Genomic DNA, 13,828 nt, shown 5'->3' on the forward strand with positions numbered 1-13,828 from the left:
TGTAAGTGGGTTTGTCCACAGTTTCCATGTTGGCCCCATGCACTAATTTCCCAGTAGTGACCCAACTAGGACCCACACAGGGAGCCCACACGGGGAGCCCATGTGGGACCAACTTAGTTGACCCAAGTGGGCGCTATTTGTGTTGCCCATTCTGAGCCCATGCACTAATTTCCCATTATTGACCCACCTAGAACCTACTTGGGTAGCCCACATGGGGAGCCCATGTGGGACCTACTTAGTTTTTGGGTTTTTGGGCCCATACCCACTTGGTACCCAGGTACCCCGAGAATAACCCATGTGGGGCCCACATAACCATGTTGTCTGGGATAGAACAACTTATTTCAGAATTAAGTAGCCTATAGTACTAAATGTACTTTGTTATTTTCCACTACTGCTTATGATTCATTTGAATGAAAAACAACTCAGTTTTTACGGGTAGGGTGGCAATATATACAAAAAAACTAAACTGCGTCACTACCTCACTATGTTTAAGTTACTGACACAATAATGTGTATTGTACCTGCGTCTTGTTTCGTTTGTCTTTGATGAGGCTTTTATTTTGTAGAGTTTTGTCTGGAAGCCATTTTGGAAATGTCGCGGACTTGACGCTCGGCGGAGCGGCAGAGAGGGGGACGGGAGGCGGACAGAGGAGGAGGAGGAGGACAGGAGGAGACGACAGGAGGGTGCTGGAAGGGGGACATTCACTCATTGTTACCAACTCGAGGAGCGGCAGAGACCCCGTCGCTACACGTGAATTCCCGGCTCTACATTCAGGTAAAGTTGTTTTTAATTTAACAGTTATCTGACATGTAGAACCGGAGTGTGTCTCATCAACAACCACCTCCGTTACCGCCCGACTCTGTGCGGTGAATCAACGTTAAAACACCGGTACGCAGGCTGCATATGCTACTATAGGTTCCTATCATTCAGGATCAACTAACCGTCAGCTATTGTCTCCACTGCGCAGTCTGGTTTATTCAACCATGTGTTGTAGAGAGGCAGCCAGGTACTGTGGACAGGAGACACGGCACTAACTAACGGAACCGAGACTAGCTCCCGGTTCCGGTAGTTTGAGCTAGCTACACTTACATTAACGAGGAGCGATTAATTGATGAATACCGTGCTCGGAGCTCTAGGAGGAGCCCGGTAATACTGACTCACAGGTCGGCTAACGGACGCAATGAGAACCCGTTTAGAGTAATGAACCTTTAACATGCAGCTGGGCTGGTTCCACATTGGGCTTAAGTAGAGACAGGTGTACTGAGAGTAGTATTCGTTGTTTGTGTGTCAGTGAATGGAAATGGGTTGTTATGGGTGTGTACGGTCATGTAAATGTAGCATTTTCCGTTATGGAAAAATGGTTCAATTAAAATAAAAAAAGGCTAAAATAATTACCTTTTTTACAAATTAAGGGTACACCACTAAAATTGCACTAATACCAGAAATAATAATTACCATAAATTATGAGTCACTTCATTAAACTACCACAAAAAAGCTGTCAATACCCATGTAAATGCTTATTTAGATTGTTTTGTCGTTATTCTTAGTCCCTAATATATTGCTGTTAATTAATTGTTATGACTTATCTACATAACCACCCACTACAGTGAAATGCAATTACCAATCCTCTTGAACCAGCCTTTTGTGTGTTTTTCATTTGCAGCCTGTTATTTGTGTAAGTTTCATTAAAAGAAAGCCTGTTCTGGGTTGCCACTCTCAAAACATACTGGATATGTTGAGTAATCTGGTGACCTGATACCAAATATACATTTTAAAATGTTTAAAATGCTTTTATTTTTCAGCTCGCAGACTGAACACCATCTCCATCGGTGGTCGTCATCGCTATTTTCCCCGAAGCATCATCACTGTTCGTGGAGGTAGGAGAGGGAGGAGTGTGAGTGGTCACAGCGCAGCATCTTAAAGGACCACAGCATCTCCCAGGCTATGGAGGTCTTGTGACACACTGCTGCCGCTGACCGGAATTCCCACGGTGATGGATGCAGCCAGGTTCAGTCATGGCCATGTTGGATTGCGCTGCCAGACCCAGACTGTTTCTCTGTGAGCTGAAGAGGAGGAAGAGACTACCAGACAGTCCTGGACACTCCTTAAGCCTTGTGATTTCCCTTTCCTGGTGAATGAGCCAGATGCTAACAGGGCTCAGCCACTCTTCCTAACCAGCCGTCCCCCTGGGTCTTTCTTCTCTCCTACTGTACGGACCAGTCATGGATCTCCTGTGGGTGCTGTCGGTGTCCATGTTGACGGCGTGCGTTGCCATCCCCATGGATGCGGCGGAGGGGAGCCACAGTCTGTTCACTTGTGAGCCCATAACCCTGCGCATGTGCCAGGGGCTGCCCTACAACTCCACCTACATGCCCAACATACTGAACCATTACGACCAGCAAACTGCGGCCCTGGCCATGGAGGTACAGTACACTGCTGACCTAAAAGCTCCAGCTGCTTGCTAATATTTTGTGCTCATACTCAATACTGATATTTTTGTTCAACGGAAAATAAGGCATCAGCGTTTTCTCCCTGTTGTCAGGGAGAAACCTTTTGAAACACATTGAAACCATTTAGACCAGGGGTACCCAAACTTTTTCCCTTGGGGGGCCAACACCGAAACTTAATGGTATTGTATTGTTAAGATGCAAAATACTACCAGGATCCCCAGTTCCATTAATTCAAATGCCTTTTGTCCATGTGCCCCAATCTCTGCCTCTCCATTTTTTTCTTACCTCACTTGCACCAAACTGATTTCCTGCACAAAGTGTCCCTCTGCCTGCTGTGCCTGATTATGAAACATAATTAGTAATTAGGGATCCTACATTGTAAGAGCATTTTTACCTCACAAAAAATAAAACGGCATATACAGCAATTTATATTATAATTTATTTTATTATTATTTTTCAGCTAGAAACATCTGGCGGGCCAAATCAAACCGAGCCCCACTTTGCAGCCCTGATTTAGACCATAGTGGCACTCACTGAAACATAGCAGCTTTGAGATTCACCACACCTATTCAGTGGAAGAGGAATCTGTGTGATACATTAGGGCCTTTTAATATACTAATGTTTTAAAAAAAAAAAGATGAATAAAAAATGGTAGGAAATTGTATAGTAAATATGTATCATTGTCATGGATAAACCTTTTATCAGAGGTGAAAAACATAACCGATAAAAAGTACAAATAGCTTCCACTATTATTTTTTCATATTAATTTGTCTTTTTAAAGCGATGCATTTAGGATACAAATAGGTAATTACTTGTATCAAATGGGCATTTAAAATAGCAGTATGTCACATTTTGAGAGACGTAATTTTATATTTGAGTAATGTATGGTAAAAGGCAGGAATTAATTCGTAACCTATTGTGTGTTATTCAGAAGTGTTAGCTACTCCATACCCCCAAACAACCCTGACCTTTTGGAGATAAAAAGGTTTAAAGAAAATTGCATATTGCATCTTATTTTTTATGCTGTGACCTTTTCCATTTTGTTCTGTTTCCTTTCCACTTTCTTCCTGTCGCTGACCTTCTCTGAGCATTTCCCCTTGTTCTTTCTACAGCTGAAACAATTAGCCATTCAATTGTAATCATTTTAGTCACTTTTCAAGCAAAAATGAACATTTGCTGGCTCCACCTTCTAAAATATCCGTATTTTTTGCCTTTCTCTTTTTTATATAATTTTAAACGGAATATCTTTTTGACTGTTGGTTGGGCAAAACAAGACATTTGAATTTGTCACATTTGGGTTCTGAGAAATTGTGATAGACAGTTTTTCATAGTTTTTGATATTCCATAGACTAAATTATGAATGGATTGTGAACCTTGAATTGAGCATGCCTAATAGATATCTGATGGAAGTTGAGATTTCAGCTGGATATTGATTATTTTAGTTTTCAGTTGTTTTTTGTTTATTTTTACTAAAGCTATTGATTGGGAACACAAATAGGTACTGGCCTATATAAAATGGGTTTACACTTGAACAAAGGAATTAATGAATCCCATTTGAAAGAAGTAATTTTAATAATATGAGCAGATTTCTTGATTAAGAATTGTTCATATCACATTGTCTTAGAGTGGTTCAAAGCATATTGGGTTTTGTTAAAAAATGCCAGTCTGAAATAATTGCAGTTATCCCCCAAAATGTATCTTCTGTACATAAAGAAGTTTGGGATTTTTAAAGGCTGATATAAAGATAGTTTGGAGCAGGAAAAAGCCGATAGATGATTAATCGGCCAATATCTTCTTTACATCTTCAGCAGCCTAGTCAGCTACTTTTGCATACGTCGTTTTTAATAAATCACTTTTTTGTCACTCTGAATTAATCATTTGTAAGAATACAATATCCTTAAGTGATTTGGTGGATTACATCGTTGAAAAATGTAATATTTATTTAAAATGGGCAATGCGCTGGACTGACCAGGATTACTTCTGTTGTGTGTCTCGTACATTGTTAAATGCCACTCTTGCAAAGCATTAATGTTTGTGCATATTCCCGGGGCAAGGAGGATCTTTAAGTGTGCAATTTCATTTCATGAATGGATAGTTAAGTGGCTGAATTATTTGGAAAGCAGAACAGCAAATTGGTACAGTAAGTTAAAGTAACAGTTGAATGATTTGTTTTCCTCCCTGTCTGCCTGTCTTGTATTGTGGACAAAGGGCTGATTGTGTTGAGTTATACACTGCTCAAAAAATTAAGGTAACACTTAAAGCAGCAGTAGGCAGTATATTTTTGGCATCATTGGGCAAAAATTCCATAATAACCTTCCAGCATATTGTAATTCAAGTGTTCTGAGAGAAAACTAGACTTCTGTTCCTCCTCATGGCTCTGTTTTCAGACTTTAGAAAATCTAGCCCGTGACGGGAGACTTTGACCAATCACAGGTCATTTCCGAGAGAGAGCGTTCCTATTGGCTGTGATCCGGTCATGTGACCGGTACTAGGCGTTCCTTCAAGCCATCTCAACCTGTTCTCAACATGGCTACCGGGTCACAAACCATCTAATTTTACAGCTAAACTGTGCACTACAAGATGATTCTGATGTGGCATGAGGGCCCGACGTCCTCTAGTGGGACCTGTGCTCACAGCCCTGCACCGTGCAGCTCCATTGGCCAGAGAACACCAGAATTGGCATTCTCTTCACAGATGAGAGCAGGTTCACACTGAGCACATGTGACAGGCGTGAAAGAGTCTGGAGACGCCGTGGTGAACATTATGCTGCCTGTAACCTCATTCAGCATGACCATATTGGCGGTGGGTCAGTGATGGTCTAGGGAGGCATATCCTTGGAGGGTCGCACAGACCCATGTCATAGCCAACGGTACCCTGACTGCTGTTAGGTACCGGGAAGAAATCCTCAGAGTGTTTGTCAGACCTTAAGCTGGTGCAGTGAGCCCTGGTTCCTCCTGGTGCAGTGGGCCCTGGGTTCCTCCTGGTGCAGTGGGCCCTGGGTTCCTCCTGGTGCAGTGGGCCCTGGGTTCCTCCTGGTGCAGTGGGCCCTGGGTTCCTCCTGGTGCAGTGGGCCCTGGGTTCCTCCTGGTGCAGTAGGCCCTGGGTTCCTCCCGGTGCAGGACAATGCCCGGCCTCATGTGGCCAGAGTGTGTAGGCGGTTCCTGGATGACGAAGGCATTGATGCCATTGACTGGCCCTCACGTTCCCCTGACCTAAATCCAATTGAGCACCTATGGGACGTTATGTATCGGTGCATCCGACGCAGCCAAGTACCGCCACAGAATGTTCAGGAGCTCACTGGTGCCCTGATCCAGGTCTGGGAGGAGATCCCCCAGGACACCATCCGCCGACTCATCAAGAGCATGGCCAGATGTTGTCAGGAGTGCATACAGGCTACTGAGCCATACACACTACTGAGTCACTTTATGAGTTGCCGTGATGAAATTCACGCAAGTTGGATCAGCATGTGATTTACATTTTTTTTGAGCTTTTATGCCTTTACTGAGAGTGACAAAGATAGTACTGAAAGGGGGGGGGGGGGGGAGAGAGAGGGGATGGCATGCAGCAAAGGGCCACAGGTCAGATTGGAACTCTGGGTCCGCTGCGGTAAGGATTTCAACTTTTTACTTTGATTTTCGGTGTGATTTTGAAACCAGCCCTCAATGGGTTGATGATATTGGTTTCCACGGACCTTTGTTCCGTCATTTTGTTCTCAACAAATTATACAATGTACATCAGTAAAGATTTACAACTTGAATAATTCGTTCATCAAGATCTGATGTGTGAATTAAGTGTTCCCTTCATTTTTTTGAGCAGTGTGTATTCGACAGATAACGTTTTGTCCCCCTGTGTACACTTTGTGTACGGAGCCTCCATGTAAAATGGTGATGTACTCCCAGCATGACAGGTGGAGGCTGTGCAGCCGTCGGCCACGATCAGAGCCCAGTTCCGCCGATAACGATAGTTTGTAAAATGTCCTATTGGTGCCGATTAATCGTCCAAACCGATTAATTGCTTTACCTCTAGTTTTTATGAAAAATTGCGTATCTTCAATTCCTTCATCAAAAATGCAACCTTTTTTCTCTCGTTTTTTCCTCTCAGTATCCCTCCCACTTTGTTCTCGTCTCTGACATTTTCCAAGTCCTTTCACTCTTTTTTTGTATTCTGCTGTGAGTGGCTCACATTGTTGTGGAAGTGAAATTGACACATATCTGCAGACACACATTTTCACAAACCGAGTGAGGCACACAGACAGCATTTCTATCTGCATGTCTGCATGTATTGTTTGTGATATAATTAGTCTTCCTCACATGTTGATAAGTGGCTCAGTGTGTCTGCTGCACTGCCTGCCCCTTGGACATCAGTTAGCCTAGATAGCTATCACCACTGCTAACAGGGTATGTGCTGAGAGTTGGTAATATCAAAGTGCTAGCCTACTTAAATTTGGCTCCTCTAGCTCCAGGGACTGGGAGTGTATTACCAAAACATTAAGCAGAAAATTAAGTTTTAATACTTGTCCCCAGGGCCATAAGAAGAGTGCATTATTAAATTGTCCCAAAACGATTTCTGGCCGCCAACTGGCATGTTGACAGACGGTTTACCACAACATGTAGGGACTCTTCGCATCATCAAAGCCATTTTACATAACAGGCTTTTTGAGCAGTTAGTCAACTTTATATTGTGAGTGAAGAAACCAAATTGCTCTCTGTTTCAGTTTGGGTCAGATGACGGATTAAAGCTCAGTTTCTAGTGTTTAGTCCATGTTTTATTGTTTCTACCCCTCAGATTATCTATAGATTTACCAGCCACCGCATCTGACTGTTGTGGCTGGGTTATCCTCTTTGAAACGACAAGTAAGGCATTTACACACAATCATGGAGCAGATGCATCACTTCGTTAAGTTAATCCCATCTTTCACATAGGCTGATCCCTCTGGAAGCTCAGTCTATCTAGCAATTATTGGCCAAACTGCACCAAAACATTAGACTGGCTAAAATACGTGTGTGTGTGTGTGTGTGTGTGTGTGTGTGTGTGTGTGTGTGTGTGTGTGTGTGTGTGTGTGTGTGTGTGTGTGTGTGTGTGTGTGTGTGTGTGTGTGTGTGTGTGTGTGTGTGTGTGTGTGTGTGTGTGTGTGTGTGTGTGTGTGTGTGTGTGTGTGTGTGTGTGTGTGTCGCGTCCGTCTATATTTATCTCACTTTATTCATTCTCAGCATCCTGTTTCCATTGGCTCACCCTCCCTCTATCACTTTTACCCTTTGACACCCGCCCCGCCTGGCACAGCGATGATGGCGATGTGCGGAGCCCTGCCGACCATCTGTGCCTGCTCCACTTCGCTCTACTCAGCATAGACACACCGAGTGAGAGAGGGATGGAGGGCGGGAGGAGTTGTGTGCCACGAAAATCCCGGGTTATGTAACCTCTGAACATGCCCTGGCCGACTGTGGGAGCATCGCATCACACAGCACTACAACACAGCTGCATTTGCATTTGTAAAACGCTGCCTCTTCTGCCTGCCTGCTCATACTCAGGCTGCGTTCTTTCTCGTCATTGCCAAAATATTCACTCATCTTCTGGATTTAGTTTAGATTTTTGATGGATTCTTTCAAGAAAATATATTTTGAATAGGACTGTCAAAGTTAACACCACTAATTTCTTTAATGAATTAAAGCAAAGCTCAGTTTTAAAGCTAGAGTGAAGATACTGGCATTATATGAAACTAGAAAACCTAAAGAATCCATTGTTACCAACCATCATACTACCATGTACCATGTCATACTAGCTTGTCATGAAGGATGCTAAATACTTACACTAAATTTTAGAGAGGAAAACCTGGCATGTCCACCTTCAAAGAGGTCCCTTGACCTCTGACCTCCAAATCAGTGAATGTAAATGGGTTCTATGGGTACCCACGAGTCTCCCCTTTACAGACATGCTCACTTTATGATAATCACATGCAGTTTGGGGCAAGTCATAGTCAAGTCAGCACACTGACACACTGACAGCTGTTGTTGCCTGTTGGGCTGCAGTTTGACATGTTATGATTGGAGCATATTGTTTTATGCTAAATGCAGTACCTGTGCGAGTTTCTGGACAATATTCGTCGCCCTTTTGATTCGTTAATTGATTTCCAATAATAAATATATACATACATTTGCATAAAGCAGCATATTTGTCCACTCCCATGTTGATAAGAGTATTAAATACTTGACAAATCTCCCTTTAAGGTACATTTTGAACAGATAAAAATGAATCACGATTACCTATGGACAATCATTTGATTAATCGTGTTTAAAAATTGTATCAATTGACAGCCCTAATTTTGAATTTGAATGTGTAAACCTTGTATATGCTGTAGAATCATTTTCTCATTGCGGAGATGTTACTAACCCAGCGCTGTGTTGTTTTGAGGCCAGGTTAGCTTTTTACGCCCGATCACAGTGTGTGGGTCGCAGTGAACAGAGAGAGGCACTTCTGGTTTAGACGGTGTTCACTTTGATTAGTCATGGATCCACAATTAAGTCTCTTTTAGTGCTCAGAAATGGTCGTTGGGTTTGGAAAACACATTGGAAACCCGATAGGTTCCAAATAATGGAGACTATGCCTCTGTTTGGCTCTTGTTTTCCAGATCCAGTTCATGGGAGAATTCAAAGCCTATAAGATGTCGAGGGCAGCCAAATGAGAATTGACAGTTGATTTTAAAGGGAATTAGGTCCGCTGAATAGGCATGATAATGATGATGAATGCCTCGCACCGTGGAGAAACTGGGAGTTGGACGAGAACCAACGCCTGCCGTTCTTGCAGTTTTTGTCTAAAACCCCCTGAAGTGGTGTCTTTCTGAATCGCTTTTTTTCCTGTCTCGCTTCTCAAGGTCTTTTCAAGGTTTTTGTTTCTTTGGGAAAGTGAGCGCAATTTGTCATGATATCGTTATAAACTCTCTTATTGCTTTCTCTTGTGAGGTTTACCGGTAATATTTTATAAAACTACTATTGAGTGTTCACGTTACTGTATTTCATCTAAGGCTGGTGCTTACTGTGGTGACACAAGATTGTTTGGTGTAGAGAAATACGCTGCAAACCACATTAGCAGACCTGATTCACACAGGGATAACAGGTAGTTTTTTTTTACTTTATCGTACAAATACATATTTTATAGCTGCCTGAAGAGGAAACGACACAAACAAGGGGATTTCTAAAAACAGGATTTTCTATTTCAGTGTTGATCCTCCTTGCTCAGTCAGTCATCGCTGACCGCTGAATGACCTCGCAGCTGAAGTGGGACAGCGGCCTAGGGGCTGGGAAATATTGTCTATTTCTGTGCCACAAGGATACCCACTCACATAAGATAAGTGGGAGCGTGGCGGATTTGAGTGGCATTACAAAGAGAAAAAAAAGAAATGGGCTAAAATCCCTTTCTTTAGAGATAGATGCACACTTTAGCTACAGTAAAGCAGCGTGGGTTCATCACAGTAAATCAATTAAGCTGGTGTGTGAACTGTCCCTGGCATCCAAGGCAGATGTCATTTGGTTCAGTATGATATCGGGACGGCTTTTTCTTTAATGGACGTAAATGATAAGGAAGCTTTCAGATTTGCACATGCTTTAAGGATTTTGTTGGCGGAAAGCGGAGGCAAATTGCCATGATATTGTTATAAACTTTCCCGTTGCTTTGTCTTCGGAGAAATATTATTTCTAAGAACTGCCGGGACATGCACATTACCGTTCATTTAAGGTTGGTGTCTGGTGTGTTGAGAGATGACAGTTTGGTGCATGAGAAACGTGCTGCAAACCACACTATCGATCCAGTTTTACTGGATTTACATATTCTGCTACAAAGAATTGAGTGTGAAATACTCAATTATCAAATCAAATGTTCATGTTTTTGTAAAGTATAAAATTTGCATTGCAGAAGAAATCTAACAAGTGCAGAAAAATGTTTCCTGAGCGTTGGACTGCATACCATTGCAGATATCTTTCAATAGCCAAAAAAATTTCCCCACATTGAAAAGAAAAATGTCTCCTTTTTCTCATTTGGTAGGCATCTCAGATATTTAGCCGGACAATGGAATTATACTATCAGGAGGAAGAGAGACGGGGTGGTGGAGGTGATTTTCAGAAAGGTTGGCGACGTGACCGTCATGATAAAAGCAATGAGAATAGGGATTGTTTCAACGTTTCTTCAAGGCCAGATGGGACAAGCGAGGGTCAAGGCCAACAGAAGATATTAATTAAATTAGATTGATAACAGGTGTTTGTTTACATGAAGCCAAAGCCGAGCCAGCACATTTTTTAATGGCTGCAAGACAAAAAGGTGAATGTTGGCTTGTTGGAAATTCTGTGACGATAATAACCGAGCCCTCGCGTGTCTTGTTTTGTCCCTATCGCAGAAATGAAAGGAGATGACCAGGTTATTCATCATCTTGATTTCAGCTTTCCGTGGTATTTGTCGCGTTTTGTTTTGTACGAAGGGCGCAGTGACTCAAAGACTAATCAACGGTCTGCTTTTAATCTGCTCTGTCCCACTTCCACTCATTTCCTCCTCCTTTCATGCCGTTAAATCAGCCTCTTGTCTCAGGTTTACAACGCATTCAGATAAACTGTGTCATGTTACAGCTGCTGTGTAGAATAACCCAGATACTCCACCCATGCTGCGTGAATGAATTTGTAAAGGAGAGGTGTGTGTGTGTGTGTGTGTGTGAGAGAGAGAGTTTCAGTAAAATGCTGATAATGCTCTCCGATGGCAGCAAGTCTGTTAAAACATGCTGCAGTGAACTAAAAAAGTACACCATTTAACATGCTTATTGTGTGAGATAGTAAAGATGTATCCCAGCTAAGCGCACACACACACACACACAAACACAACGTGGTCTGATAAATCCTACCCAGCGTGACCCAGGCTATAAAGGAGCCTCTTGTTTTATTTAATGTCCAACACCGTGTTTATTGGCAGTGGACTGAAAGAGAAGCCCATCCAGAGAGCAAGTCGCTGGTCCACAACAACCCTTCTGTGAGTGTGTGTGTGTGTGTGTGTGTGTGTGGACACTACACACTGTCGGAGCGCAAGGTTTTCAAACATTTCTTAGCGGTGAATGACACGGCTGACTCGGTCGACCCATCCCTTCTCCCTCTCTTCCCCACTCTCTCAATCCCCCCCCTCACCCATCTCTTTTGTCCTCCCCCTCCCCCTGCGCAGGGCTCACCCGTTGCCCAGGAAACACTCCCAATTGTGCTGTTAACAAAGGGAGCAGAGGCTTTCTTGCCTCCCGGGAGGTGGTCCCCTCCGCCCCGCACCCTGACCTCCTCGAACCCAGCTCTCCTCCCTCTTCCTCCTCCTCCCTGGTGATACATCACTCGTCGCCATGGCGCTGAGCTTGGAAATTTGGAGAATTGGAATGGCAGCAGAGGAGAAAGGAGGATAAAGGGGGGGGAGAAAATGCAGGAGGGAAAAGGGGCTGAAGGAGGGAGGGGGGGATGATGGGAAGAGAGGTGACTGGGAGGTATTTATAAAAGAGCAAATCAACACAGACCAGTTGGCCACGTTGGGCTTCTTTGTCAGCAATTCATCAGTCACAGCATCTTAGCAGCAGACTCTGAGCCTTCATTAAAAACTAATTACTTTAGCATTAGGAAGGTACATATACAGCCACGCTCGGATGACTCCATTTGACTAGGCCATATTAATATTTAATATCACGGAAATCTTGATCTGATTTCAAAACATGGATAATCTCTGAAATGCATGGAGGTGAAACTAAGGTCAAGGCTGTTTTTCTGGGTTCTTCAAAGGCAGACAGCTTGGAGATTAGTTAATTAATACGTTTTTGCCTCACCGAAAATATGCAGAAATATGCTAAATCACATGTTAAGTAAACCAATGCATGTTCGCCACATTGATCTGCATGGTAATATAAAGATAATTTAAAATAATATTCCCAAGTTCTGTCCTCATTTCAGTTTGTAAAAGATGTCAGTCTTTATTCTATACACTAATATCAGACCAGTGATGTTCAGTCTCTGAGCGTCGCTCATATTTGCCATTTAATCAGTTTTCAACCAGGTGGATGCAATTAATTAGAGTAAATGAGCTGTAGAAGAGCACACCAGCACCGTCCACTACACCATTTCAGTCTTTTAAGTCTTTTTCACGGAAGACATTGTGATATACCACAGTAGTAAAACCACTGGTGTAAATAATGAAATGAATAATGGCTGAATTCCATTTAGCTGTTTGTTTGAGGGTCTGGATTAGGGATATAACGGTGAGGAAATTTTCCCACCGGTTAATAAAGTTGTGACAACACCGGTGTTACCGATTACACCGGACATTTTACAAGAAAAGATGGCGCTCAATATAGAGCGCTTACTTTAATCTTAACGTTGGATGGCTGTGTGTCTGACCTCTCTGGTCGAGCTTTCGCGGCACTACGCACACCGGCTGTGACCGCTCCGTCCTCCGCACGGCGATTATGGTTCCCTAATAGCATTGGGTTTAAATCCGGAATATTACCAAATAGGTGCTTTTGCTTTTCGCTTTGACACCAAATCCTCCGCCATCGGATTGTCTGTCAACTCCCTTTCGTCTTGTGTGTGTTTGTGTGTGAAATCTGACTCCTGCTACTGTGCCGAGACTCCTTACGGAGCAGACACTTTCACTTTTCAAGCCTAGTCCTGATATTGTTTGTGCTGCTTTGGTTATACTTTCCGCAAGGATGGCCGTACGGACAGGAGCTGACGTGGAATCATGATAAATATGACAATGTATTGCTTCTTCTGCTTGTAATCGAAACAAACCTTTTGGATACAAGTGTCAATCATGTTTCATGCTGTTAATCAATGATGTTATGGCAGAAAGTGGCACTGTTAGAACGGTCCTGTTTCAGTGTCTTCATCAGGGCCTCTTGTTCAGGCGAGTCCGGGGTCTGACTTGGACCTTGTTGGTTTTTCTTTGGTTTAGTCTTTCTCATCTCTTGACTTTTGTGTTGTTAACTAATATTTTTTTATACATATTAGTGCATCAGTTGGTAGGACATTTGGTCTTGAGTTTTTAAAACATTTAGATTTAGCTTGTCAGAGCTATCTGGAAACACAACTCCTGCAACGCCCAGGGCACCTTCCCACTTGGCTTGTTGTGACAATTAATTGTAATATAAATTTTTGATAATATTGCACAGCACTATTTTATTTTAGAAATTGAATTTTATTTTAGAAATATTTGTCCATTATGTTTTGAAGAACACTGTCAGCATTGAGAGGGGAAAAATTTAGCTGCAGCGATAAATCGATTAATCGTTTAGTTGTCAACTATTAAATTAATCACCAACTATTTTGATAATCGATTAAAAAAAACATGTCCAAATTCTCTGAATCCAGCTTCTTAAATGT

At 42.7% G+C, this 13,828-nt stretch overlaps 1 protein-coding gene across 1 annotated transcript in view; it reads left to right on the forward strand.

Moving 5' to 3' along the window:
- Positions 1–279: 279 nt before the first annotated feature.
- fzd3a (frizzled class receptor 3a) overlaps positions 280–13,828 on the forward strand; it is a 36,050-nt gene continuing 22,501 nt past the window's right edge. Inside the window, exons 1-3 of the mRNA XM_074615481.1 lie at positions 280–435; positions 566–774; positions 1,803–2,423. Coding sequence (XP_074471582.1) covers positions 2,223–2,423 — 201 coding nt within the window. The 5' untranslated portion in view covers positions 280–435; positions 566–774; positions 1,803–2,222. The remainder of the gene's footprint in view (positions 436–565; positions 775–1,802; positions 2,424–13,828) is intronic.

Source organism: Sebastes fasciatus, chromosome 18, assembly GCF_043250625.1.
Source record: "Sebastes fasciatus isolate fSebFas1 chromosome 18, fSebFas1.pri, whole genome shotgun sequence".
Lineage (NCBI taxonomy): Eukaryota > Metazoa > Chordata > Actinopteri > Perciformes > Sebastidae > Sebastes > Sebastes fasciatus.